The 27,497-nt window shown below is 32.6% G+C and overlaps 1 protein-coding gene across 1 annotated transcript in view; it reads left to right on the forward strand.

Annotated features, from left to right (window-relative positions):
* The window catches only part of LOC114339632 (glutamate receptor ionotropic, NMDA 2D-like), a 362,257-nt gene that overhangs the window by 101,301 nt on the left and 233,459 nt on the right, over window positions 1-27,497 (forward strand). Inside the window, exon 2 of the mRNA XM_050652847.1 lies at window positions 2,997-3,209. Within this exon, the coding sequence (XP_050508804.1) occupies window positions 2,997-3,209 (213 nt within the window). The remainder of the gene's footprint in view (window positions 1-2,996; window positions 3,210-27,497) is intronic.

Here is a 27,497-nt window from a genome sequence, read left to right on the forward strand (position 1 = left end):
TAATCAAAACGAAACCGTAGATTTTCTTATTTTATTATTTTAAAAATATTTTTATTACGTAAGTAGTTAGTGGCTTCGACGGCGGGTACTTGAGGACTGGTTTATCCTGAGTTTTTTCCAAAAACGTGGCTAGAAGCGCTTCCTTGCGTACGGCACCAAAGTGCAGAGCTTTTTTAACCTTAGCGCGCTTTGAAAATCACAACCGCAACAAGCATTTTTATAAAGGGCAACATTTTCTATCTAATACTACAAAAAATTTATTTTTTAAACGTTAAAACTTAAAAAAAATTAATTTATTGATTTCTTTTATAAGCCTATGGCAGGGTACCCTTAGTGAGACGATATTATTATATATGAAATTCAAACAATCGTGCAAAACAAAAAAATTATTTATTTAAGTATTAATTGTATTACATTCTATCGAGAACAACAAAATTTTAATTTTTTAAACGTTAAAAGAATTATTTTTTTTACTGATTTCTGAGGCTATTTAGTAAACGCCGAAAAACGGGGTTTTTGAGTATGCTGTAGGAAAAAAAATAAGTTCTATTAGCTGATTTCGATTGTAAATGTAACAATATATATAGAAATGTAAATGATGATTAATTTAGCTGCATGTTGTTGAGTTTATCAGTCAAAAACTTCAGAAAATGCCAAAAAAAAACAGTTTTTCCGATTTTTAGGTATTTTCCACGTCGAAAATGATAATGATCCTTATGCCATTCGAAAGAATGGAGAAAAATACACAAAACAACAATATTTTAAAGTTGGCGAAAAATTTACATAACCTAAAAATTTTTTGAAAATTTCAAAAATTTTTCCTGCACTCAATTTTGAAGCTAAAAATCTGAAAAAAATCAGATAGTTTTATGTTGTTAAGATACGCATTCATTAATTTTTTCTGATTTTTTGCAGCAATACAGCGTCTGGAAAAAAATGTTTTCAAAAAAACACGTTTTTTTCTATAGCGGACCCCCCGGTGCACCTAGGGACTTGAAAATTTGGTTGAGTGAGTTTTCAATTATATATTTTCGAATGGCTATACCCAAAACTGAATCGAGCCTGGTGCAATTTTGACCATCTTATCCCGCTATAGCCTTTATAATTTTTTTTAGTCCGGACCTGGATTTTTCTTTTGGTTAGTAGTTTTATGGTTTGGGTTCTAAATAAGATACATGTGTACCAAATATCAAACAAATGTACAGGGTGGTTCTAAAGTTATAGGTCCAGAAAGAAATCAGCAAAACCAATAAAACACCTCGTAACTCGGTTATAAAAGTCGGTGATGCAATAAATGTAGTATATCTGGAACCGCCTCGATGGCCTTTATTCACCATTCAAGTATTTCCGTTTCCCAATGAAACAACCTGTATATTTACCTGCTACTTTTGACCAACTCAATTAACAACTTGTCTTTTTCTCTTTTGAGTTAATTCATTCATTTCGCCATGTTAACACGCATAACAACCGTTATACAACCGCCCTGCAATGCTCGAAAATAACTAAAGTCGCTGCGTCCAACATTTGGAACAGTTTGACGCAGCGTTTGACATACAATAGAGACCATATACATTATTTCTTCGATAAAGAATACTGACGCGACCTACTGCGTAATGGTGTAGGCAGCCTATGTCGTCTATTGCGACCACCGCCTCCGAAGTCAGGTACGGCATTGCATGCGGCGTTTGGCGTACGATAACTAAGATTTATTGTATTAATCATACAGAGGCGACTTTCGGCACGACTATGTACGCAGCCTACTGCGTGTATTAGAGACCACCGACTAAGATCTGTATGTAGGTAGAAGTTCACCCATCTATTTACCGAATGAAACATTTTTTGTATTAAATTTCATACATAGATAAATATGTATTGCATGATATGCTTATCAAAATATGTTAATAATTACTATCCTTAATGCACACCGGAATATGTTTATGAATCGCGGAGTAATTTACAAAGGAAAATGGGAAGAGCTGTTAAACGCTCACTACGAACAAGTGCGCTGGCGCGAACCTGTTGTAAAGCGAATCGAAAATAGGGATATTTAACATGCTGTATTTACTGTAATTTCCTACTCCGATCAATCTGAAATTTTTAGCGAGTATTCTTGAAGTTAAGTACCTACTTTCGTTTAAAATAATAAAAATATCTAAACCCCCCCCCCCCATTATTTAAAAAGACAGAATTAGCTGTGTTTAGCAAGTGTCACCTATTTGTTTACCAATTAAATTTTATTAAAACTAAAAGTTTTAAACATGTAAAATAGGTCTATGAGGTGTAGCCTACGTAAACTGTGTTTACTAAATCGAGAAGTGAATAACCTTTCAAATAAGTGAGCACAGGATCCCTATTCTCATTTAAAAATAAATCATCGACTACGTCATCACGACCAAATGGATGACGTCACTAGTATGATATACATGAGCAAAAATCAAAATTTAAAAATATAAATCGACCTGTCCGACGATTTCAGCAAAATATTTTTAGTTGCAAAATATTGAATTTATACACTTCTTTACGGCCTCACTGTATATTAATCAGAGATATGTAAAGAAAATAGATCAGGCTAGTCATATGCCACTCAATGCATCGGGGTGTAACGCCGATATCAAGTACGGTGGTCTAGCTATCTTTGTCTGTCGTGCGAGTGTGAGCGTATCTACCAAGAGGTGGGAATAACGGAACGACAGTGACACACAGGAGGCGGCCATCATATGCTAGAGAGAGAAAGCTAAGCGCCGGTAGAGAGAGATAGATAGACCACCGACCCGAACTGTTCCGCGTTACGCTATTTTTCGAACTGGCCTAATCTATTCTGTTATATCTATGATATTAATACTAATGTAAAATTAAGAAATATTAATTTGTTCGATTATAATTCAAAATTTATTCCAAATGTGTTCAATAAAAATCTCTTCGGTATTTAGTCTATAGTTTTTTCTTAGTGTATATTTTTGATTCCAATTTTGCGACTGACGTGTGAATTATTTCAGGTTGATTTCAGCGTGCCTTTCATGGAGACCGGCATAGCAATCATTGTTGCTAAACGCACGGGAATTATTTCGCCCACAGCATTCCTGGAGCCTTTCGATACTGCGTCCTGGATGTTGGTCGGCATCGTTGCCATACAAGCCGCAACCTTCATGATTTTCCTGTTTGAGTGGCTGTCCCCGAGCGGATTTGATATGAGAATTTCTCTTAATCAGGTAAAGTATGACAATAGCTTTACATACCTTTTTGTGGTTATATCGTTATACTGTATAAGGGTTCTATAAAGCGAAATAACAGAATTAATTAAAAGACTTCAGTTTTAATTTGTTTTGAGTTCCTGAAGGAATTTTATTTTTGGATAAAAGTTGTACAACATTATTTTCTACCAAGAACTCCAAAAAATTGGAGTGTCTTTACAAAAAAAATGTTTTTTTACTTACAATTTTTTACTATACATAATATACTCACGGACAAAAATATTGCATATTCATGTGGAGTGAATTTTGTGTTTTCACAAAAGTTCAAAATATTATCTCGATAAAAACTGGCTTATCAAAAAATTACACATAGACCAAAAAGTTTTAAAAACATTCTGTTTAACTAGGTAATGGTACCACAATAATCATTTAATTGGAACGTACACAAATATTTGGGGGGGTTTAAGGCAACAAAATCGCCATAAAATTTTTATAGGGTGCACATTTCACTTTTATTTTTTTTTTTTTTTAAGATGTTCCTGCCATAAGAATTCCACATGGCCATTTTCAATAAAAAATCTAAAATAGTTTTCAATATATTGGAGTAAATCGATTTGCATTTTGTAACTTCAAGGAGCTATAACTTTTTTAATGTGCACATTCAAAGGTAAGTTAGGTTCAATCGATCTATTTTTGATACCAGAATATGTGATTAAATTTATGACCTGTATTTTTGTTACACCCTGTATGAACGGTTTTATATGCTGTTATTTACTTATTACGAGTATTTTGGTTTTCCGTATGTTCAGATCCAGACCTGCCTCCCTACAACTCTCAACGACATTATCAAGTAGGGTTTGCAGATCTTCTTTACTAGAAGCTAGGAGTACTGTATCGTACGCATATCGCAAATTATTGATGACTTCGCCGTTCACACTATTTCCTTCTTCTTTTCCAGAAAGTGCTTTTCTGAAAATTCTTTAGGAGTAAACGTTGAAAAGCAGGGGTGACAAGAGGCATCCCTGCCGTACTCCTCTTTTAATATTAAGAACCTGTGATTACACACCATCTACTAAAACTGATGTTGTTTGATTCCAATACAAATTTGCAATTATTCTAACGTCTCTGCCATCCAACCCGATGTCTTTTAGAGCTTTGATCAATATAGAGTGCTTAACATGATCAATTGCCTTTTGGAAGTCCATAAAAAAACAGTATATGTCTGCAGATATATCTCGACATCCTTGAGCAAGTACGTTCATCCCAAACAATGCCTCCCTCGTTCCAAACCCGTTACAGGAATCAAACTGTGTGTCACTTAGGTTTTCCTCGCATTTATTGTAGATACAACCATGTATTACCTTCAGAAAAATTTTCAATAAATGATTCAACAAACTGATGGTTCTAAAATCAGCGGAGGTTTTTGCTGTTGTCTCCTTAGGTAGAGCTATAAACAGTGAATTGGACCAACCACTAGGTAGTTGCCCATTGGTATGAATGGTATTAAAAAACAAAGTTATAGCCTCTAACACATTGCTGTCATTTATAAGCTTGTATATTTCAGTTTGAATTTCATCAGGACCTGTCGCTCTGCCAATCTTTTGGTGATTGTATGACTTTTATTACCTCAGAGCGTGTTATTAGGGGTCCGTCGCAGTTAGTAATATCTGGAGGGGAACTACCCCTCTCGTCTTCGAATAGATTCATAACGTAAATTTCCCATTCTTTAAGTTTGTCCTCCACTTCAAATATTACTTTACCATGTTCATCTTGTAGCAATGCAGTTTTTTTCTTATTGAAGATACTAGCCGCTTCTTTCACTTTTTTATACATGTTAACCTGTCGTATATGTTTTCAAGTTCTTTAATGTCATGACACTGTTTGGCTAGATCTTGACTCTTTGCTTCTCGTATTTTACGTCGAATTTCTTTTCGTATGCTATTATAAAGTGTTTCGTTGTTTTTCGCTAATCGTCGTTGTTTCATCAAATCCAATATGTTTTCTGTCATCCAAGTCTGTTTTTTGGCTTTGACCTGCCTTGTAAATTCCTCACACAGAATTCTTTTACTGTTGTTACGATTTTATTTAAGCCCTCATCGACATTCTCACCGATATTTTCCCAAATTAAATTTTCGTTTAGTTGTCTTTGAACTGTTTCCTTAACTTTCCCGTCTTGTAATTGGGCTGTACCAATATTTTTGCAAGACTGCTTTTTGATCACATTTTTTAATTTTAATTGAGTTTCAGCTATTATGGGATTGTGGGACTCAATGTCAGCACCTGGATAAGTTTTAACTGATTTGATGCAGTTTCTTAATCGGTTTTTTATTAGAATGAAGTCGATTTGGTTCCTAATAATGTTGTCCTCTGATTCTGCATTTGACTTCCAGGTGTAGAGTCTTCTCGGTAGTAATTTAAAGTGAGTATTCGATATAATGAAATCGTGTGAAAAAGTCTATCTCCACGTTCCTTTCTGTTTCCCAAGCTATAATCCCCACGATATTCAAGCAGCGTCCTTTGAAAATGCTTTTACTTTATCTTCATCACTTGATGATGATGGGGCATAGACCTGAATTACGTTGGTAGTGAACGGCTTTGAACTTTTCACTAGCATTACTCTGTCAGATATGGGGATATAAGTTAGTACTGATTGAGCTAAGTGTTTGGCTACTATTTATCTGTTACTACCATTTATATGATACAATAAAACATCGCACTCAGAAAAGAAATCATATTTCTATGACAATGGGGGCAACACAAAAATTTTATTTCACACGTTAGTTTCAAAATATTTATGCAATATTTTTGTCCGTGAGTGTATTGTATGTATTATTATATATGTATGTATGTATGTATTATTTTATATTAAAATGATCTTAATTCTAGTCCTTCACTTGTCAAAAGTACTATGTCAAAACTAGTCCAAATTATAAAAACGTGTCGGTCAATGAACGATTGATATTCTTTTTTGGCATTGACCTATCCTCATTGGACGTTGAAAATTTTTCCACTCCATTTTTTGTTGAAATTTTTCCACTTCACTGTCCTAAATTTCTTAAGCCACGAAATATGTCGTCTACCTAGTCTCTTTCTTTCTCTCACTTTACGCTTAATACATACTTGTACTTTTAGGTGTCAGGAAAACTATAGTTTCCGAGCCGGAGCCTAGTATTGAGCTATGTCCAATGCTAGTTCGTTGCCTGTCCATAAATCACCCAGTGTGCATCAATAGGGCTTTTCATCGATTGTCATTTGTTTCGAGCTTCTGTCATATGTTGTATAATCTGTATATAATATTAATATACACGGATTATACGATATATGACAGAAGCTCGAAACAAATTACTGTGAATGAAAAGCCCTATACGATAAGTTTAAGCAGGCTAGTAGATGTTCTGTATTTTGTATTAAGGCACGTATCCACTATGTCCGCGAACCTCTTGCGCCCCTCTCACCCTGCAACCGTATACGGCATGTCCCTCTATGGAGATGGGCGCGCATCATTACACTGTCCGGGAGGGCGAACGTATCCACTATATGGAGCAGTTGCAGGAGATTTAATCTCAATATGAGCACTAACATAGTGGATAATTAACGCCTTTACACCGCAGTCTCACTTGTCGTCATTCCTTTTCACAAACCCCGTTTTAATAAGGTTTGACTTGGTCGGTGCGACGCCAATTCGACGATGCTACGCCGTCGATTTAGCATGCGCCACGTCGACCTTGAAATCACGCTTTGTGGAATTTAATTTAGAGGATAACAGGGTGGTGGTTCGTCTAGCAGGGCGCAAAGAAAACACTTTCTTGATTTTAGTCTCCCAAGATACGGTTCATGGCCAAAAAGGGGATGGCGGTTGTTGAAGGTCTATTTAGATATTTCGGTTGATTTTTGGGCCGATCTACAGGAGGTAGGATTCGATAAGCATTCAGCAATATACAGTTTATCCAGAGGAGTTGGTTCCATACAGCCGGTAAGCATATTTACAGATGCTCCTATACTACGGCACCAGAGTGCTGAAATCGGTTAGCCTTTGATATACACTATTACGCTACAAATCTTCATTGATTTCGGCACCTATTAAATTATAAGACATCTATTAAATTTTGGTGTCTAAGTTTGTATTACAATTAATATTATTGTAAGTATTATATATTTATATTTCAATTTATTGCTTGAAAAACAGGAATAGAAATGTCTTTTCTTTTCTGAAAAATGAATTGGCAGAGCCAATTAACCAGACTTGTTTGTGATTGATTGCAGATTCATAGTCATAAATTTCTTATTTCGTAACATAAGTACTACAATATTATTTTTATAGATACATAGGTACATTTTGTTGCTTTACTTTTATTTGTTTTATAGAAATGTAGAAATTTTTAATAGAAATGTCTAAACTGCAATAAACCTAGCACACTTAAGAATGTGTTTTTGACCCTAACCCGAGAAATAAATAAAACAAAAATTAGAAAAAACGTCATTGAACAAAAAAGAAATAAATATTATTTGGCATTTATATCATACTAGCGACGTCATCAGTCTGGATGAGATGACGTAATAGATGATTTTTTAAAGGAGAATAGGGGTCGTGTGCTAGCTCATTTGAAAGGCAATTCAATTCTCTGTTTAATAATATAAATATTAACATAATTATTTATACAGGGTGTTCAATTTTTTTATATTAAATTAATTGATACAAAACGACGAATGTGCATGATTTCTTTAATTCAAAATACATTTTACTGCTGTCATAAAACAGAAATAAAATTTTTATTTGGCAAATAAATATTATTTTGCGCTTAAATTAAATATTCAAACTGTCAAGAAACAGGTGGGTGGCAGCTTAAACATTGAATTTAAGCAAAAAGTAATGTTTATATTAATTTGAAATAAATATTTTATTTCTGTTTTCTGGCAGCAGTAAAATGTATTTTGAATTAAATAAACTACACAAGTCTTCTTTTTGTGTCAATCAATTTAATTAAAAAATTGTTTTTGGACACCCTGTATAAATAATTATGTTAATGTTTATATTACTGAAAAGAGAATTGAATTGTTTTCTAATTAGCTATCACACGATCCCTATTCTTACTGAAAAAATCATCGATTACGTCATCACGTCCAGACGGATGACATTACTAGTATGATATTATATATACCAAAAATCCTAAATTAAAATCAAAAACCGACCTGTTTCGTTAAGTTCTAATAATGTTGTTTATTTAGTTAATAATGAATTTATGCGTTATTTTATGGACGCACTGTATACCAGTAATTATATATGTACTTATAAATAAATAAAAATAAAATATATTTATTTGTTTTTAATTCATTGGCGTTTTTGTTTTAATTTTTGTTTTATTTGATTCTCGGGTTAGGGTCAACAAATACATTCTTAAGTATGCTAGGTTTATTGCAGTTTCGACATTTCTATTTGAATACAATAAATTGAAATATGCAATACTTACAATAATATTAAGTGCAATAAAAACTTAGGCACCATAATTTAATCGGTCTGGATCCCGCGTATGAAAAAAAAAGTTGATTAATATTTAGAATGGGAAATAAGCCACAATATTATTAAAAAATGATTTTTATTAACGTTTCGACGCCCAAATCGGGTGCCTTTTATTTGATATACATTTGACTATATAAATAAAAACAATAATAATATCTAAATATTAACTGATTATTGCAAAAATGGGTTCAAATAGTTATGTACTGCAATAACATTTTTCATATGAATTTCTAGTTACATACAACCTATCTTTCATGTCTAAGGCCAAACCCAGTTATACCAGGAAATTGGGTTAGGCCATAACATTATTTTCTACATATAAAAACTGAAGAAACTGTGTTCTTTTAGGAGACACAACAGATCGAACACAACGAACCATGTGTATCTTTTTCGGTACACAGCGTTGAGAACAGTGTGTATCTAAAAGGATACACTGGCGCTGAGGGTGTTGATCAAAGATATTTAATTTTTCGTTTGAAAAATGCATGTTTTTAACCGATTTTTCATAAATAACTCAAAAACTATAAGTTTTTACAAAAAAGTTATTATTATCAAAATTGAGGCTAATAAAAAATAAAATAAACTCCTTACTAGAAAAACCTTTCTATGTTAACTAAAAGTAAGTTATAGCTAATTGAATGTATATTTCTTTCGTCGAGTACCCAAATCTAAGTGTTCAAGCTTAAATAACGACAAAATGATGCATTTTATAACATAAACTTATTAAACATTTGTCAAAATTCATAAAAATATCTATCAAATAAGCCCTCGAACAAGTTGATAGCATTAAAATTTATGCACCAAAAATGTTTCAAAATGTATCTTTAAAATTTTTTTCCAAAAAATATTATTGTGTTTTTGTAAATAACTCCGTTAATTTTTAAGATATCAGATTAACCTAAACATTATTTAAAATCTAATTCCAAGAGCTATCAAAAAATGTCAAGATTAGTCTTTTAGACCTCTCACTTTTTTAACAATAAAAGGTTAAATGGCCCCGGTTACATAGTTCTCGCAGCAAAATTAAACATATAAAAAAATCGTTTCTTAAAAATATTTTTTTCATATTTTTTTATTTTTTACTTTTTAGTCTTACACTTTTCAAACATTAAAATATATCGTCATGTTTATTAAAATATGTATAAAACATATGATGTACAAACACGAAAAGTAGTCGGAATCGGCAAAAAAATTGAAATTTTATTGTTTATTTATAAAGCATAACGTAAACAATTACCTACCGTAAACAATTAACGTAAATGTAAAATTATGTATAGTTCATATAATTAGCTACAATATGTAAGTTTTAAGTTTCTTCATTGTAAAAGACAAGAACATTTAAGCATTTTCCATTAAAATAATTTCTTTATCTAAACAATTAATAAACAAATTTTTTTATTGACTATTCGTGCATTGTTCCCGCGAATGCATATGTCTGAAAATTTTTAGTCATTTGCATTGAAGAAAAGACAGTCAAATTAACGTCCAAAAATTTGACCCAAACGAACCCAAATTTGAACTAAAGAAAAGCGTTTAATTAATTAATACGACAAAACGAATTCTAATGTTATTTGTAGAATAAGACGTCTCTACCGGTGGTTTTTCTAAGACTACGATAAAAACACAAATTTTTTGAATTCGAGTTTTGGTTGAAGTTTTGTTTCGTAGCGTATTAAAATTTGACACGAATAAACGCCGATTTATATACAAATATAAACAAATATAAGGTGGTTCAAAATTTTGAACTTTATTGCTTATTTATGAAGCATAACGTAAACAATTAACGTAAAAATTTAAATTATGTAAAGTTCATATCATTAGCTCCAATCTGTAAAAGTTTTAAGTTTCTACATTGTAAAAAACAAGAGAATTTAAGCATTTTCCATCAAAATCGTTTTTTGTTTATTTAAACAATTAATAAACATAAAAAAAAATGTATTGACTATTCGTGTGTTATTTCCGCGAATGCATATGTCTGCAAATTTTCATTAATTTGCATTGAAGAAAAGTCAGTCAAATTAACGTCTAAAGATTTTACGCAAACTATTGAAGTAAAGAAAAGCGTTTAAAAACGTTTACACTCATTTTTAGAGAAGAATTGTGATTTCAAGCGTCATATTTCAAGCTATGTATAACACTTGCAGTATTTCCATGTCACCATGTTAAAAGAATCTTCTTTGAATTTTTAAATCTGTTTAACAGAGACGGTATTTAGGAAACTGAAATTTCTCGCTGGATGTTTTTAACGGTCCGGTGAATACTTTAACCGGAAAAGTATACAAGCTCTTCAATGCGATTCGCTAACATTCCAAACACTTCGTTCTGTAAATAGAATAAAAAAGAAAATCCCCCAATTGAAAACCACAGACAGTGAACACCCCTTTGTGATTCAGAAAAGAAACTATTTTAAGTAGGAAAACATGGTATGTTGCAAACGTGGATAATTCCGTTTGAAAGTAGAGTTAATGGAGTTATAATGTAAAAGACGGATTTATAGGAAACTCTAGAGTAGTATTCTACATAATTAAACCAACTAAACTTGCGTGCACTTAACCGGCCCACTTAAAAATTTCAGTATTGATAACAGGTTAAGAATAAGGCTATAACATAATTAAAAAACTCACTTAAATCGGACAACAGGTTTAGGAAATTCCAAGAATCAAAAATGAGCAAATTTTTAAGGGGGCTGATTCCTATGCACGCAAGTTTACTATAGTTGATATTCCACTATCTTATATATAAAAATCAATTGCTGTTCGTGTCTCGCTAAAACTCGAGAATGGCTGGACCGATTTGGCTAATTTTGATGTTGATTTATATGTAGAAGTTCAGGGAAGGTTTATACGGTTTTATATAGTCATTTTAGAAGCCACCAAAATGTTTACATCTATATGTATAAAATGCTCTTTTCACAGTGTTTGATGCCATACTCCTCCGAAAGGCCTTTACCGATTTTTATGAAATTTGGCAGGTTTATTCGACCGGACTAGGAGTAGGTTGTTATCTATATTTCATGCCTGTACGGCATAAGGGGGGTTGTTCCCCTGATATTTTTTTTATTTTTTCGGACAAACTCTTTTTTTTAATTTTGTGTGATGTCGAACGTAAGGATACATACAACCCTAAATTTTAACTTTTCTATCACTAACCGTTATTATTTAATAGCTATTTAAATATTTTACATCTATATAAACAAAAGAAAGTCGTGTTAGTTACCAACACAGAACTCGAGAACGACTGAATAGATTTTTATGAAATTTTCCACTTATATTCGACCGGACTGAGAATAGGTTGTTATTTATTTTTCATATCCGTACGCCCCCATATCCAGAACTAGGTGATGGATATAAATTGTGGTATGTAGGGAGTAGTAACACTAGAAATGGAGTTGGTATAATTGCTGATAGTGAAATGAAAGATAACGTAGTAGAAGTTGTAAGAACGAGTGATAGAATGATGTCAGTGAAATTTGTAATTGATAAAGAGGTATTGAATGTTGTGTGTGTGTATACTCCTCAAACAGGTCTGGGTGAGAATGAAAGAAGAGCTTTCTATGATCAATTGGGAGACATACTGAGTGATATTCCAGCGGAGGAGAAAGTTATAATAGGAGGTGATTTCAATGCACATGTGGGCCAAGCCAAGACAGGATATGAAACAATACATGGGGGATTAGGCTTTGGAACTAGAAATGAAGCTGGAGATGACATGCTAGAATTAGCAACAGCATTGGATATGGCGATTGTTAACACATTCTTTAAAAAGAGAGAAACTCAACTTATTACCTACAAAAGTGGACAACATCAATCCCAAATAGACTACTTCATGATAAGGAAAGAAGACATACGTGAATGCAAGGACTGCAAGGTAATAGTTAGTGAGACAGTAAGCCAACAACATAAGCTGCTTGTTCTGGACATCGAAGTAAAAAGCGAAACTAAACAAAAATATCGGAGAGGACCACAAAAAATCAAGTGGTGGATGCTAAAAGATGAGAAGGAAGGTCTATTCAGGGAAAGAATAGTAGAAAAAATATGTTGGAATATGAAAGGAAGCCCTAACACAATTTGGAGAAAAATGGCCAATATTATTAGAGAGACGGCTATTGAAATACTTGGGAAAACGTCAGGAAAGAAGTTTGAAGATAAAGAGACTTGGTGGTGGTCAAATGAAGTACAAGGAAAAATAAAAGAGAAGAGAAAATTATATAAAAAGTGGCAAGAAACCAGATCGTACATAGATCTTCAAAACTATATGGTCGCCAAAAAGGAAGCGAAAGTAGCAGTAGCAAAAGCTAAAGCAGAAGCGTATTCAAACCTATACGATCAACTTGATACCAGGGAAGGCGAAACGAAGATATATAAAATAGCCAAACAGAGAGCAAAGAAAGCAAAAGATTTTAATCAGATTAGATGTATCCGAGATGAAAATAATAAAATACTAGTTCACGAAAGGGATGTCAAAAAGAGATGGAGAAAGTACTTTGACAACTTATTAAATGAAGAATTTGACAGACAGCCTGTAGAGTCAACGGAGACAGTAGCAGCAATGGTCACCAAAATAACCAACGAGGAAGTGGCTCAAGCGCTTCAAAAAATAAAGAAAGGAAAAGCGGTAGGACCAGATGATATTCCTGGGGAAGTATGGAGAGCATTGGGAGAGACAGGAACAAGGTGGCTAGCAGGTCTATTTAATAGAATTATGGAAGTTGGACAAATGCCAGACGAATGGAGAAGCAGTATACTGGTACCTGTTTACAAAAACAAGGGAGATATACAACAATGTACAAACTACAGGGCTATAAAACTGCTTAGCCACACCATGAAAATATGGGAAAGAGTAATTGATAGACGGATACGTGAAGAGACCGAAATATCCGAGAATCAATTTGGATTCATGCAGGGTAGATCAACAACAGATGCAATTTTCATTATAAGACAGTTGATGGAAAAATACAGGAGTAAAGAAACAAACGCTCATATGGTATTCATTGATCTTGAGAAAGCATATGATAGAGTTCCTCGAGAGATTCTTTGGTGGGCACTCAATAAGAAAGGAGTCCCTGGTGAATATGTAAAGATTGTGAGGGATATGTATGAGGGAGTAACGACTAGTGTTAGGACAGGTGTGGGAGAGACTGATAAATTTCATGTGAAATTAGGATTGCATCAAGGTTCTGTGCTTAGTCCGTATTTATTCTCATTAGTTTTGGACCAAATAACAGCGAAAATACAGGGTAACATTCCATGGTGCTTAATGTATGCTGATGATGTCGTGTTAGTAGGAAATAGTGAAAGAGACTTAGAACAAAAACTGGAACAGTGGAGACAAGCTCTGGAGGAAAAAGGTTTAAAACTTAGTAGGACAAAAACAGAGTATTTGGAATGTTCATTTAAAGATGGAGCTACTACAAATAAAATGGTATCTTTGGATGGTGAAATGATTGTAAAAAGCAATAGTTTTAAGTACCTAGGATCGGTATTACAGAGTAATGGAGAAATAGATGGAGATGCATGCAGTAGAATTAGGGCTGGATGGATGAAGTGGAAAGAAGCGAGTGGTGTGTTGTGTGACAGAAAAATTCCAATGAAGCTGAAGGGAAAATTCTATAAAACAGCCATAAGACCAGCTATGATGTACGGAACTGAATGTTGGGCAGTGAAAAAGAAAGAGGAACAGCGAATGCATGTGGCGGAAATGAGAATGCTTAGATGGATGAGTGGAGTGACAAAGAAGGATAAAATTAGAAATGAGTATATTAGGGGAAGTCTAGGTGTGGCACCAATTGATGCCAAAATGAGAGAGCATAGGTTAAGATGGTTTGGTCATGTTCAACGTCGAGACGTTAACCACCCAATACGAAGAATAGTTGAAGTGCAGATTCCTGGAAGGAGTAGGAGAGGAAGACCAAAGAAGACCTGGGGGGAGACGATAAGGCAGGACATGCTGGTAAAGGGGATTAACATTGATATGGCCCAAGATAGAATTGTGTGGAGAAATGCAATTAAGGAAGCCGACCCCGCATAGGGATAAGGCAAAGAGAATGATTTGATCCGTACGCCCCCCTAATATATTTTTTTATTTTTTTGGTCAACCTGTTTTTTTCTTAATTTTGTATGATGTGGAAGGGAAAGGTAAATACAATCCTAAATTTTCACTTATCTATTTTCAACCGTTATTTTTTAATAGCCATCTACATTTTTGCATCTTATATATAAAAACCAATTGCTGTTCGTGTGTCTCGCTAAAACTTGAGAATGGCTGGACCGATTTGGCTGATTTTGATGTTGAATTATTTGTAGAAATTCAGAGAAGGTTTTAGATAGTCGTTTTAGTCGCCACCAAAATGTTTACATCTATATGTATAAAATGCTCTTTTTACAGTGTTTGTTGCCATACTCCTCCCAAAAGACTTTACCGATTTTTATGAAATTTGGCAGGTATATTCGACCGGACTGAGACTAGGTTGTTATCTAAATTTCATACCCGTACCTCATAAGGGGTTTACCCATGACGCCATAACTCTCACAATAATGATGTGAAAAATACGAAATTAAGTAGGTAGACTCCTTGTAGATTCCGAACAGAACCGTACTAAAATTTTTTCTCTAGCGCAATCGGTGTCCCAGATACAATATCTTAAGCCGTAGAAATATTCTGAGGACATAAGAAGAACGAGCAATAAATTTCATAGAAGAAAAGTGCAACTGTTTAACTTTTGGACTTAAATTGGGAAAATATGAATTTTTTATTTTTTCGAAACTTTCAAAAAATATATATAAACCGAACTTTTCTGACGAACGGCAAGCAGGAGAAAAGTTCTGAGGACACGAAAAGAACAAGCAGCAAATTAAAAAATTTTATTTAATTTTAATTAATTTTGTTTAATTTTATTTAATTTTATTTAATTTAAGTATTTTATTTATTTTCGTTTATTTTATTTTATTTCATTTTTTAATTCCATTTATTTTTTTTTAATTTCATTTCACTTTAATAAATTTTAATTATTTTTATTAGATTTTATTTACTTTAATATAATTTTATTATTTTTAATTTATTTATTATTTTTATTTAAGTTTATTCAATTTTATTTCATTTTATTTAATTTATTTAATGACATTTAATTTAAATTTAATTATAAATACAGGGTTGTTTTGAATGTAAATAAAATAAAGCTGATATATTCATTATAAGATAAACAAATTTAAGATTGTAACTGTTGCACTACAAACTTTATTTTGTTACTTCTAACTAAACTTTATTACTTCAAACATCATGTGTAATTCATTAAAAATAATAATAAAAACTCATTGACATCGAGCATTTTTTGTTTATTAATTTCGAATTCCTTTTGTTTATTTCAAGTTTATTGTATACAAAATTTGTTTTTATCTATTGAGGCAGTACGAAGCTGCCGGGTCAGCTAGTATGCAAATAAAAATACTTAGCCAGCAAAAAAACATAACATATATGTGTAATACTTATACAGAATGTTTCTATATAATTGGAAATATTTTCCTGTAGATTCTGTAGATCCTGTAGACATATTTAACTGTAGATTCTCAGGCTAAAAATATTACGGTTTAACCCAAATCACCTAGTCCGAAAATGCTTCATAAGGGAGCTATAGCACTTTGAAGAGGGCGTCTTGTAAGTTTTTCTTAATACCTCCAGAACGCTTTTATTTAGAAAAACGAAATTAAATACGCCTATTTATATTCCACATATAAATCGAAACCATAAATTGCGAACTGTTAGTACCGGTCGTCGTAGGCGTCCCTTTTGAGTAGGGCAACGTTTATTTTATCGCATAACTTGAATGTCTTTAAGCATTTTTGACACTGGATCATTAAATTGTGAGTTATTATAGTACTAAAAGTACTCCTGCTTTATGTCAATAGAATTAACCCATTCTATTGAAAATTTTTGCTTTTGGAATTTGAAAAAAATTTTAAGAAATTTTCAAAAAAAACGGTGTAATTTACCGACTTTAGTGCTTTTGGTACTATACTAAGTTTAAAATCAAGATGCAGTAGAAATAAATAAACCAAAACACGTTAAATGCTACAATAGTTTAGAGAAATAAGGAAAAAATATACTGTTGGTGACACAACCCCCTTCAGGCCGAAACCAAATTTTTTGAGTAGTATCTATGGACATCTATAATAATAACCTACATATATGTTTCCTGCAGCGGATTTTGATGATATATATAGTTATAAACAAATAAAGATTAAGAAACGGAAAATTTTCGCTTTTTTCGTCTATTACCAAAAATTTAAGCATTTTAAACAAATTTGAAAGTAAGAAACTGATAAATCATATAAAAAAACTTCAATATGGCGTTCGCTGAATATGTCTATCCTTATTGGTTGCTTAGAAAATTGCAAAATGAATAATAAATTTTGAGTTTTTATAAATATTCATAACTTCTGTAGAAATTAACCTAGAATCTTCTTATTACACGAAATGCTGAGACTTCTGGTGCTTAAATCATACCCTAAATTTCAAAGCAATTGGTGAAATAGTTTAAAAGTTATTTAATTTGATTTCCCAAATTCATTTTTTTGCAACCCAATTTTTTCCTTGGACATTTTGATATAAAAAATAATTATTTTTTATTAATAACTCGTTTTTATTATTTATACGACACAATATAAAACAGTCGGTATGTCTTTCATAGAATCGTAAACTATGCATTTGATCATAATTATAATTGACCTTAATAAGTAAATTTGTGATACATGAACCCCTGAAGGTTTCTGAGTTGGTATGACCAATCTAAGTGAAAAGGGGGGTCGTACCAACTCAGAAAGCTTCAGGGGTTCATGTACAACAAATTTGCTAATTAAGGTCAATCATAATATGATTCAAATGCATAGTTTACGATTCTATAAAGGATATACAGACTGTTTTATTGTGTCGTATAAATAATAAAAATGTGCTATAAAAATAATGATTTTTAAATCAAAATGTCAATTTTAAAAACAAAAAAAAATTCCAACTCCAGGAATCGAACCCGAGTCGCCTGGGTGAAAGCCAGTAGCTAGGTATTCTAAGTCATTATACACGTAAGTCACGGAGATAAATATTTGACATATAAGTTGTAGCGTTTTTCCATCAAGTTTCATATTTTACCTTTTCTTGCCTAAAATCCCCGGTTTTGGGCCAGCTGACACATCATTTGTTAATAAGCTTTGGAACACTTAACTAAATAAAAAGAAAACAACCATGCTAAAATGCTCCGGTCAAATTTGACCCTACCTCCCGGGCTATTACACTAACAGTAATAAAATTTACTTATTTGACGTTTCGATTTCAATTTGATTTTTATTAGTGTCAACTAGAAAGAATATACTCGAAGACTTGCATCGCGGGACAGTAATTTAGGTTCCTGAGCACAAGGGTTATAGCTGATGCCAGCAGTTGTCTTATACGTTCTAGTTTAAAATATAAAATTTTAAGTGCATTTTTACGTACAGTTAATGCGTTGTTTAGCGGTATCCCCATTATAGAATCATGAGGCTAAAGCGAATTTACTTTTATATGTATTTATAGTTCTAAAAAATAATTAGGGTATATTCAATAGTGTGAATACCTACACAAACAATGGTTTAAACGTACAATAAAACCTTGTCTTAAAAAAGTAAAACATACGTCGCGTATCATATAAATATGTGCTGAGGACCCTAAATTGTTGTCCCGAGATGCAAGTTAGTCGAAGAATTCTGACGTCACAATTTTCAACTTTGAGGTCGGTTATCTCGAATATAGTGTGAGATGCCGTTTCCAGGTCTGCATTCAGGAGACAAAACTAGACAAGAATCCATCGGTAGATCGGCTCCAAGTACTGCAGAGGCAACAACGCACAAACAAAGGAACGAATATACTTTGCGAATTTATAAATGAAAATCATTTTTTTATTAACCTGCAGTTGATTTTATGTTCTAAAAACATGGGGGAGACACTCCAACTCCGCCATTCAAGAGAACAAAAAAATACACGAAAAATAAGTATTTAGAAGTTTGCCAAAAATGACATACATGTATAAAATCTTAAAAAATCAAATTGTTTTTAGGGAGAAAAATATCTGTCATAGTCGGTTCGATAAACTCCGACACAACTGGCTAGTAATTTTCGTAGGTATTTTTTATTTGTTTTTTGCCAATTTTACCAAAATTGGCAAAATTACTAACTATTTAGAAATTATTAACTATTTAATAATTATTTTTTGCCAATTTTATCAAATTGGCAAAATTACTAACTAAAATCACTAGCCAGTTGTGTCTGAGTTTAGCGAACCGATAGTCCAAGAGGGAGCGCTGAAAAATCTCTTCGAATTTACTAAAGCTAGATTTCTCACAGTTGATTACTGTGATTGTGTAGAGAAACATACTGCGATCGGTCAAGCGAAACGTGGAAAAGGGGTTACTGAGAGGGTATCAAAGTTGCTTTCCTACGAAGGTAATTGTAATGTATTGGCCATGTAATTATAAACCCCACTCGCGACGCTCATGTATTGCTAATTATCGCATTATATTTTAGTTAGTTACAGGTAAAAGAATTAACCAGTTATATTTGATATGTAGTCAAATAAAGATTTGTTTTGGGTTCATCCAAGTGTTTTTGTGCGGAACATTTCATGGCGACGAGGATGGGATGTGTTTATAAAAAGACTAGAACGATATTTCATCGCTAGAGAAATTACATATGTTAATATTAAAAGAGCTATTTTGTTATATAGCCTTTCAGAAGAAGCTTATATCTTGTTATCCGACTTTTTCGTGCCTAAAAAACCTGAAGAATGTGAATATAATGTCATTGTAAAAAGTCTAGATAGCTACTATAACAAAACTTGTTTAGTGTGGGTAGAACGGGCAAAGTTTTATGGTGCTTCGAAAACAAAAAGTGAAAGTGTACAAAATTGGAGTGTACGTTTAAAAAAACTAGCCGGTACTTGTGAATTTGGAAATAATTTGGAAACGAAATTAACAGATATGTTTATTTCAAAATATAATGATGGAAAAGTAAAGAATACGCTATTTGCACTGAAGTCAGATATCACATTTAATAAAGCTATGGAAACAGCACAAATTGAAGAAGCAGCAAAAACTGGCATTAACGAAGTAGATAGCAGAAGTGTGGTGAAACTGGAACCAGTAGAAGAAAGAGAGGTGTGTCAAATAACGAGTGGAAGTTGCAGTATGGAAATATTGCAAGTATCACATGGCGGAGCACATCAACAAGAACGGCGATTTAAGGAGACTAGACTTCAACTTCAGGGATGCAGAGACATAGTTCGGATTTTAATCGTGATGAGTTCAGTGGTAGTGTTAAAAAGTGTTTCAGGTGTGCTAAAAGACATCCTCCTTCAGTATGTCCCTATAAGGATTATATCTGCAATTTATGTAACGTTCGAGGACACTTAAAACGGGTATGTAGAAATAGATTTTTAAATTTATTGGAAGAAGGAACTGAATCATCTGTATTATGTATATCAGCAAGTAATTGATCCGCCAATTTATATTGATATCGGTATTAGAGGTAAAATGTTTAAATTTGAATTAGATTCGGGCGCCGCGGTCTCTGTCCTACCTTTTAGTATATATAACAAATATTTTAATACACAACCGTTATCTCAAGTTAATGTATCGTTAGTTAATTTTTCGGGAGACAAGGTTCATCCTAAGGGCAAAATTAACTTACCAGTAACTTTTTCAAAACAAACAAATAATTTGGATTTTTATGTTTTGCATCGAGAAACTCCAGCCTTGCTAGGTAGAAATTTTATTAGGTGTTATAATATGGGTTTCAGGGAACTAAATTTTATTGAAGCAGATAAACATAATGAAATAATGGGGTGGTTAATGAAAGATTTTCCCACTGTAGTTTCTGACAAATTCGGCACATTTAATAAATTTCAGTTAAATTTTAATATTAAACCAGATGCCAGACCTAAATTTTTTAAACCCAGAGTGGTTCCTTTTTCTTTAAGAAACAAGGTAGAGATGGAATTAGATAAAATGGTCCAGGAGGGCACTATATCTCCAGTTGAATTTTCGGAATAGGGAGCACCCATAGTACCGATTTTAAAAAATGATAAAGGTGTTAGGATTTGTGGTGATTTCAAAATAACTATCAGTTCTTTTATCGAAGCGGATAAATATCCGTTACCACGGATCGATGATTTATTTGCTAATTTGCAGGGTGATCAAGAGTTTTCTAAAATTGACCTGAGTCAAGCTTATCAGCAAGTTGTGATTCATCCAGATTTTCGGAAATATACGGTTATTAGTACTCATAAGGGATTATTTGCATTTAATCGTCTACCGTACGGAGTTGCATCAGGTCCATCCCAGTTCCAACGTATTATGGAACAAATATTTCTCAATATGCCAAGTATATCTATTTTTTAGATGATATTTTATTTACAGGAAGGAATAGGGAAGAACACACTAAGAATTTGTGTAAAGTTTTAGCGATTTTACAAGAATGTGGTCTTACAGTAAAAAAAGAAAAATGTACGTTTTTCGCGGAATCAGTATTTTATCTTGGATTTATAATTGATAAAAGGGGCTTGCATAAAAGTCAAGATAAAATTCGGGCTATTGAGGATATCCCAGAACCTACGAATGTAACACAACTACAATCGTTTTTGGGAAGTATAAATTATTATAATCGATTCATTCCAAATCTCCCAAATATTGTTCATTGTTTATATAAGCTTTTAAAACAAAATGTAGTTTGGCACTGGGATGAAGAATGTCAATTAGCTTTTGACACTATTAAACAAATGTTAGCTTCAGATCTAGTATTAGTTCATTACGACCCAACCTTAAAATTAAATTTAACGGTTGATAGTTCAGATTATGGGATCGGAGCTGTTCTCTCGCATAGTTTGAAAGATGGTAGCGATAAACCAATCTATTTTGCTAGTAGAACGCTCAGCGATACTGAAAAGACTTATTCGACTCTAGATAAAGAAGCAACTGCTATAGTGTGGGGAATCAAACGTTTCTACCAATTTTTATATGGGAAGGAGTTCAATTTAATCACAGATAACAAGGCGTTAGTATCCATTTTTGGCCCTAAAAATGGGATACCGGTTACAACGGCAAATAGATTGCAGGGATATGCAGTATTTTAAGTGGTTTCAATTTTAATATAAAGCATGTATCGACACAAAAAAATGTAGCAGACTTTTTAAGTAGATTGCCTTCAAATAAGTCGATAAGGCTAGATTCTTCTAAGTTTAATATAGAGGAAACTGTTAATTTAAATTATTTAGCAGAAAGCGAAGAAATTTCTATTAATGTGAGTGATATAAGGAAAGAAACAAAATTAGATCCGATTTTGTCTCGTGTAACTGAATATGTTATGGCCAAATGGCCCACAAATGTTGAATCAGAGATCACTATTTCCTTAAACGAAATGAAATATCTGTTGAAGATGGCGTCTTATTGTGGGGACAAAGAGTAATTGTTCCTAGTAAACAACGAAATAAATTACTGAATGAATTGCATTCAGCTCACTTTGGTATAGTTAAGATGAAATTATTAGCTAGGTCTTATATTTGGTGGCCATCATTAAATACAGAAATTGAAGTTCTCAGCAAGAACGGCATTCCATGTCAGCCCATGCAGGCAGATCCTCCTAAGGTTCCCTTACAAGGCTGGAGCATTCCTCAAAATGTTTGGTCACGCGTGCATATAGATTTTGCCGAAACACGAAAAACTCATTTTCTTATCATATTGGATGCTTTTTCTAAATGGGTAGAAGTTTGTCCAATGTCTTCAGTCACCTCAATGGCTACGATTGCTAAACTTAGGGAGTGTTTTGCTCGTTATGGTTTACCGGAAGTACTTGTCAGCGATAACGGCCCGCAGCTAACATCGCAAGAATTTAAACATTTTACTTTAATTAATGGTATTAAACATATAACAATACCCCCTTTTTCAGCACATTGCAACGGTGCTGCTTGAAATAGCGTTAAAACAGTCAAGCATTTTTTGTTAAAAGATATTGATCAAAGGAATATTAACTTATCATTGTCTAAATTTTTATTGACATATAGGAACACAGTGCACCTGTCGACAGGTATTTCTCCCTCTAAGATATTTTTTGGAAGGGCTTTGCGAACGCGTCTAGATTTAATTAAACCTGATGATTTGCAAAACCAACAATCAAACCCAGTTGATTTAATACAAATTAGACGTAACTTGATGCAAGCGCAAGAAAATAATAAGAAATATTATAGGAGGAGGAGACAGGTAGAGTTTGTAGTGGGGGATATCGTTTTAGTTAAAGATTATAGAAACACCAAGGTGTCGTGGTGCAAAGCAAAGATTTTACGAATTTTAGGTAGAAGAGCGTATTTGGTAAAACCGCTAGGGAGTAAACTTACGTGGAAAAGACATTGTAATCAAATTAAAATAGTTTTTAGTACCTAGTACCTTTGCGGAGACGATGCACGATAGTTCAGAAGAAAATAATATTCAAAATAACGAGGAAAATGTTATCCAAGCCGCTACAAACTCAACAGGAAATCTAGGTGGGGAGCCTCAGATAGACTCTCAAAATGATAGTGATGTTATCCAAGAGTCAGGCATCCCACATAGACGTCCAATAAGATCTAGAAAAGAACCAAAAAGTTTTGGATTCGAAATATAGTATTTAGGAGTTTAGTTTTGTTGTGTTCCTAAATTTAGTTATAAGTAGGATTTTAGGGTGGGGTGATGTAATGTATTGGCCATGTAATTATAAACGCCACTCGCGACGCTCATGTATTGTTAATTATCGCATTATATTTTAGTTAGCTACAGGTAAAAGAATTAACCAGTTGTATTTGATATGTAGTCAAATAAAGATTTGTTTTGGGTCCATCCAAGTGTTTTTGTGCCGAACATTTCATTCCGAAAATCCATTTACTAAAGCTGAAAATCAGTACACACATTCTAAATTAAATATAAATAAAAGTTATAATAGCAGTCAGCTGTATGACGGGACAGAGCCAGTCGGTCGGCCCCAGTGAATGTACAGACTTATTCACTATATTTTGACCCCCTTGTAAACTGCTTTGTTTACAGAATTAGAAAAAAACGTAAAATACAAAAGTTATTCGGTTTTTAAATTATGATTTTTTGACATATATATAGTATTAGTACGTCATCCATTTGGGCGTGATGACGTAATCGACTATTTTTTTAAATGGGAATAGGGGTCGAGTGCTAGCTCATTTGAAAGGTTATTCGATTCCCTATTCAGTAATATAAACATTAACATGATTAATTCTACAGGGTGTCCAAAAAAAATTTAAGTTAATTATTTGTTTAATTAATAATTCAAAAAAAAATTTGGACACCCTGTATAAATAATGATCTTAATGTTTATAGTACTGTATAGAGAATTGAATAACCTTTCAAATGAGCTAGCAAACGACCCCTATTCTCATTTTAAAAAATAGTCGATTACGTCATCACGCCCAGATGGATGACGTCACTGGTACGATCTATGTGTCAAAAAATTATAATTAAAAAATCGAATAACTTTTGTATTTTACACTTTTTTCTAATTCTGTAAATAAATCAGTTTACAAGGGGGTCAAAATATAGTGAATAACCCTGTACATTCATTGGGGCCGACCGACCGGCTCTGTCCCGTCATACAGCTGACCGACTATAATAACTTCTATTTATATTCCATTTAGAATGTATGTACTGATTTACAGCCTGAGTAAATGGATTTAATTAACTTCGAAGGAAAGCAACTTTGATACCCTCTCAGTAACCCCTGTTCTACGTTTCGCTTGACCGACCGCAGTATGTTTCTCTACACAATTACAGTAATCAACTGTGAAAAATTTAGCTTTAGTAAATTTAAAAAAAAATTTCAGCGCTGCCTCTCTTCAACGGATCTTTCAAGAATTTTTTTAGATTTTATTTTAAATAGGGCATCCTGTGGAGTCATACGGAGCTAAAAACTTAGACCAAGTGGTTTCTAAATATGAACTCTTGAGTGCCAAATCTCAAATTCAGTGGACTTAAAATAGAGTCGAGTGCAAATTACAAAATAATGTACTAGCTGTCAAATGTTTTGTCTAAAAAATTGAATTAGAACTCGCAAAAAACTTATTTTATTTAAACTAATGTAATACCTGATACATTAAAAAATATCGTTATATTTATCTCCAATGGCATAAGCCCTATAGGTTGCTACCATTATGTTCCAGTTTTTTCCATAATCAGTTGTTTGCAAACAGTCACTTAAAATAGGAAAAATCAAACTCACTATCACTAACAATTTAATTAAAAACTGCATAATTTTCAATCTGTTATTCACCACAGAAGTATTTTTGTGTTAGCAAGGCTTGCAATTTGATTATCAATATCGACCACAACATTTAATGTTAAGTAGGAAGTTTGTATACATGTTTATGTAAAATAATAAACTAAAATCATATATTATTTTATTAAAAGTTACTTTCTGTGGCTATGAAATAACTTTTTATCATTTATCACTTTTTTTTATCAAAAATCATAATTATTAGTACGTGACTATTAATAGTTAATGTGTAACAACAGAAAATAAGTTTCTTCTTTTTCAACTGCCATGTCCGTATTCAGACGTTTGCCGTCATCATGTTTACAATTTCTAGAAACTTTTCTCTATCGGCTGCTACGCGAAATATATCTCTGTGGAACCATACCATTGTCTGCTGTTACTCAGCCATGAGAATTTCTTTCGACCAAGTCAGCTTTTACTCTCCAATTTTCCCTGTATTATAAGGCGAAGTTGGTGGTATTTAGGATTTATTTTTCTTCTCTTTATGTGGTATTTTCTCCTAATTATCATATTTAGAAGCAGACGTTGTGAGTTTATCATTTTAAGAACATCTTCATTGCAAGTGTGAGAAACCCACTATATTGTTAGAATAAGTAGATAACACCACAATAGGGAACTTGCACATAAAAATATTTTTGCATAAAATTGTTAATTTATGTTTAAAAATGATAAATTCAAAATATTACGTCTTAACAATTAATAGTGTACGTACAACAACTGATAGTGCGGCCGATATGTGAAACAATTGCACATTTAATGATACAAGCATATAATTGGCACCACATATACTACACATATAGAGGTTCAGATTTAGATATGAGGCCATCTCAGATTTTGTCTTTTACAAAAATGGCGGGCGTTCAAAATGGCGGCTATACTTATGTGTTTAATAGTACCATAACGTTTGAACGAAAAGTCCGATTTCAACCAAATTTGGTAAATAGGTTTTTTTTATTTACAAGAGGGATGTGGTGAACCAGAAGAATCGGTTTACCAGAAGTTGTGTTTTACTGGTTGTTTATGTAAAAATATGTTTTTTTTCTTCAATTTTTCCCTCTGTATATATTAATTTTTCAAAAAGGTAATACCGCAATTGAAAATAGCGTAAAAATATTTTGTAGTAAATATTTTGAACTTTTTAGTTGTGTTAATTACGATATAATAAATGCATAACCTCTCTTCACATGTACCTATGTGTGGCAAATTCATGCAAACATTATAAGAATTATTGTGCATTTAATGGTAGAAGCATATAATTTGCACCACATATACTACACATATCAAGGTTCAAATTTAGATATAAGGCCATCTCAGATTTTACCTTTTACAAAAATGGCGGGCATGCAAAATGGCGACTATACATATGTGACTTATAGCACGATAACTTTTGAACGAAATGACCGATTTCAACCAAATTTGTTATATAGATTCTTTTTTTGGTGTGTAAGACCAAGGTCTGGAACCGGAAGAATCGATTTACCAGAAGTTGTGTTTTTCCTGATTTTTATGTAAAAACATGTTGTTTTTTTACCAATTCTTTCACCCTGTATATATTAATTTTTCCTAAAGTTAATACCGGCGTTAAAAATAGCGTAAACATATTATTTACGAAATATTTTGAACTCTTTAGTTATGTTAATTACCAATTAATAAATGCATAACGTATATTAACATGATTTATGAATCATTTGCGTACCTATGAAACTATTTGCGGCGCATTCGTGAAAATAATATAAGAATTATTGTACATTTAATGGTAAAAGCATATAATTTGGACCACACACACTACACATACAAAGATTCAAATTTAGATATGAGGCCATCTCAGATTTTGTCTTTTACAAAAATGGCGGGCATTCAAAATTAATCTACCGCACATAGGTACATGTGAAGATACGTTATGCATTTATTAAATGGTAATTAACATAACTAAAAAGTTCAACATGGTTTCTAAAAAATATTTTTACACTATTTTTAATGGCGGTATTACTTTTTGAAAAATTAATATACACAGGGTGAAAGAATTGAAAAAACAACAACATATTTTTACATAAAAAAACAGTAAAAACACAACTTCTGGTAAACCGATTCTTCCGGTTCAGGACCTCGATCTTATTAATCAAAAAAAGAAACTTGATACCAAATTTGGCTGAAATCGGACTTTTCGTTCAAAAGTTATTGTGCTATTAGTCACATATGTATAGCCGCGCCATTTTGAATGCTCGCAATTTATGTAAAACGCAAAATCTGAGATGGCCTCATATCTAAATTTGAACCTTTGTATGTGTAGTATAGGTTGTCCAAATTATGAGATTCTACCATTAAATGTACAATAATTCTTATAATATTTGCACGAATCTGCCACACGTAGGTACATGTGAAGATACTTTATGCATTTATTAAATGGTAATTATAATTAACATAACTAAAAAGTTCAAAACATTTCC

This window comes from Diabrotica virgifera, chromosome 6, assembly GCF_917563875.1.
Source record: "Diabrotica virgifera virgifera chromosome 6, PGI_DIABVI_V3a".
NCBI classification, from domain to species: Eukaryota; Metazoa; Arthropoda; class Insecta; order Coleoptera; family Chrysomelidae; genus Diabrotica; species Diabrotica virgifera.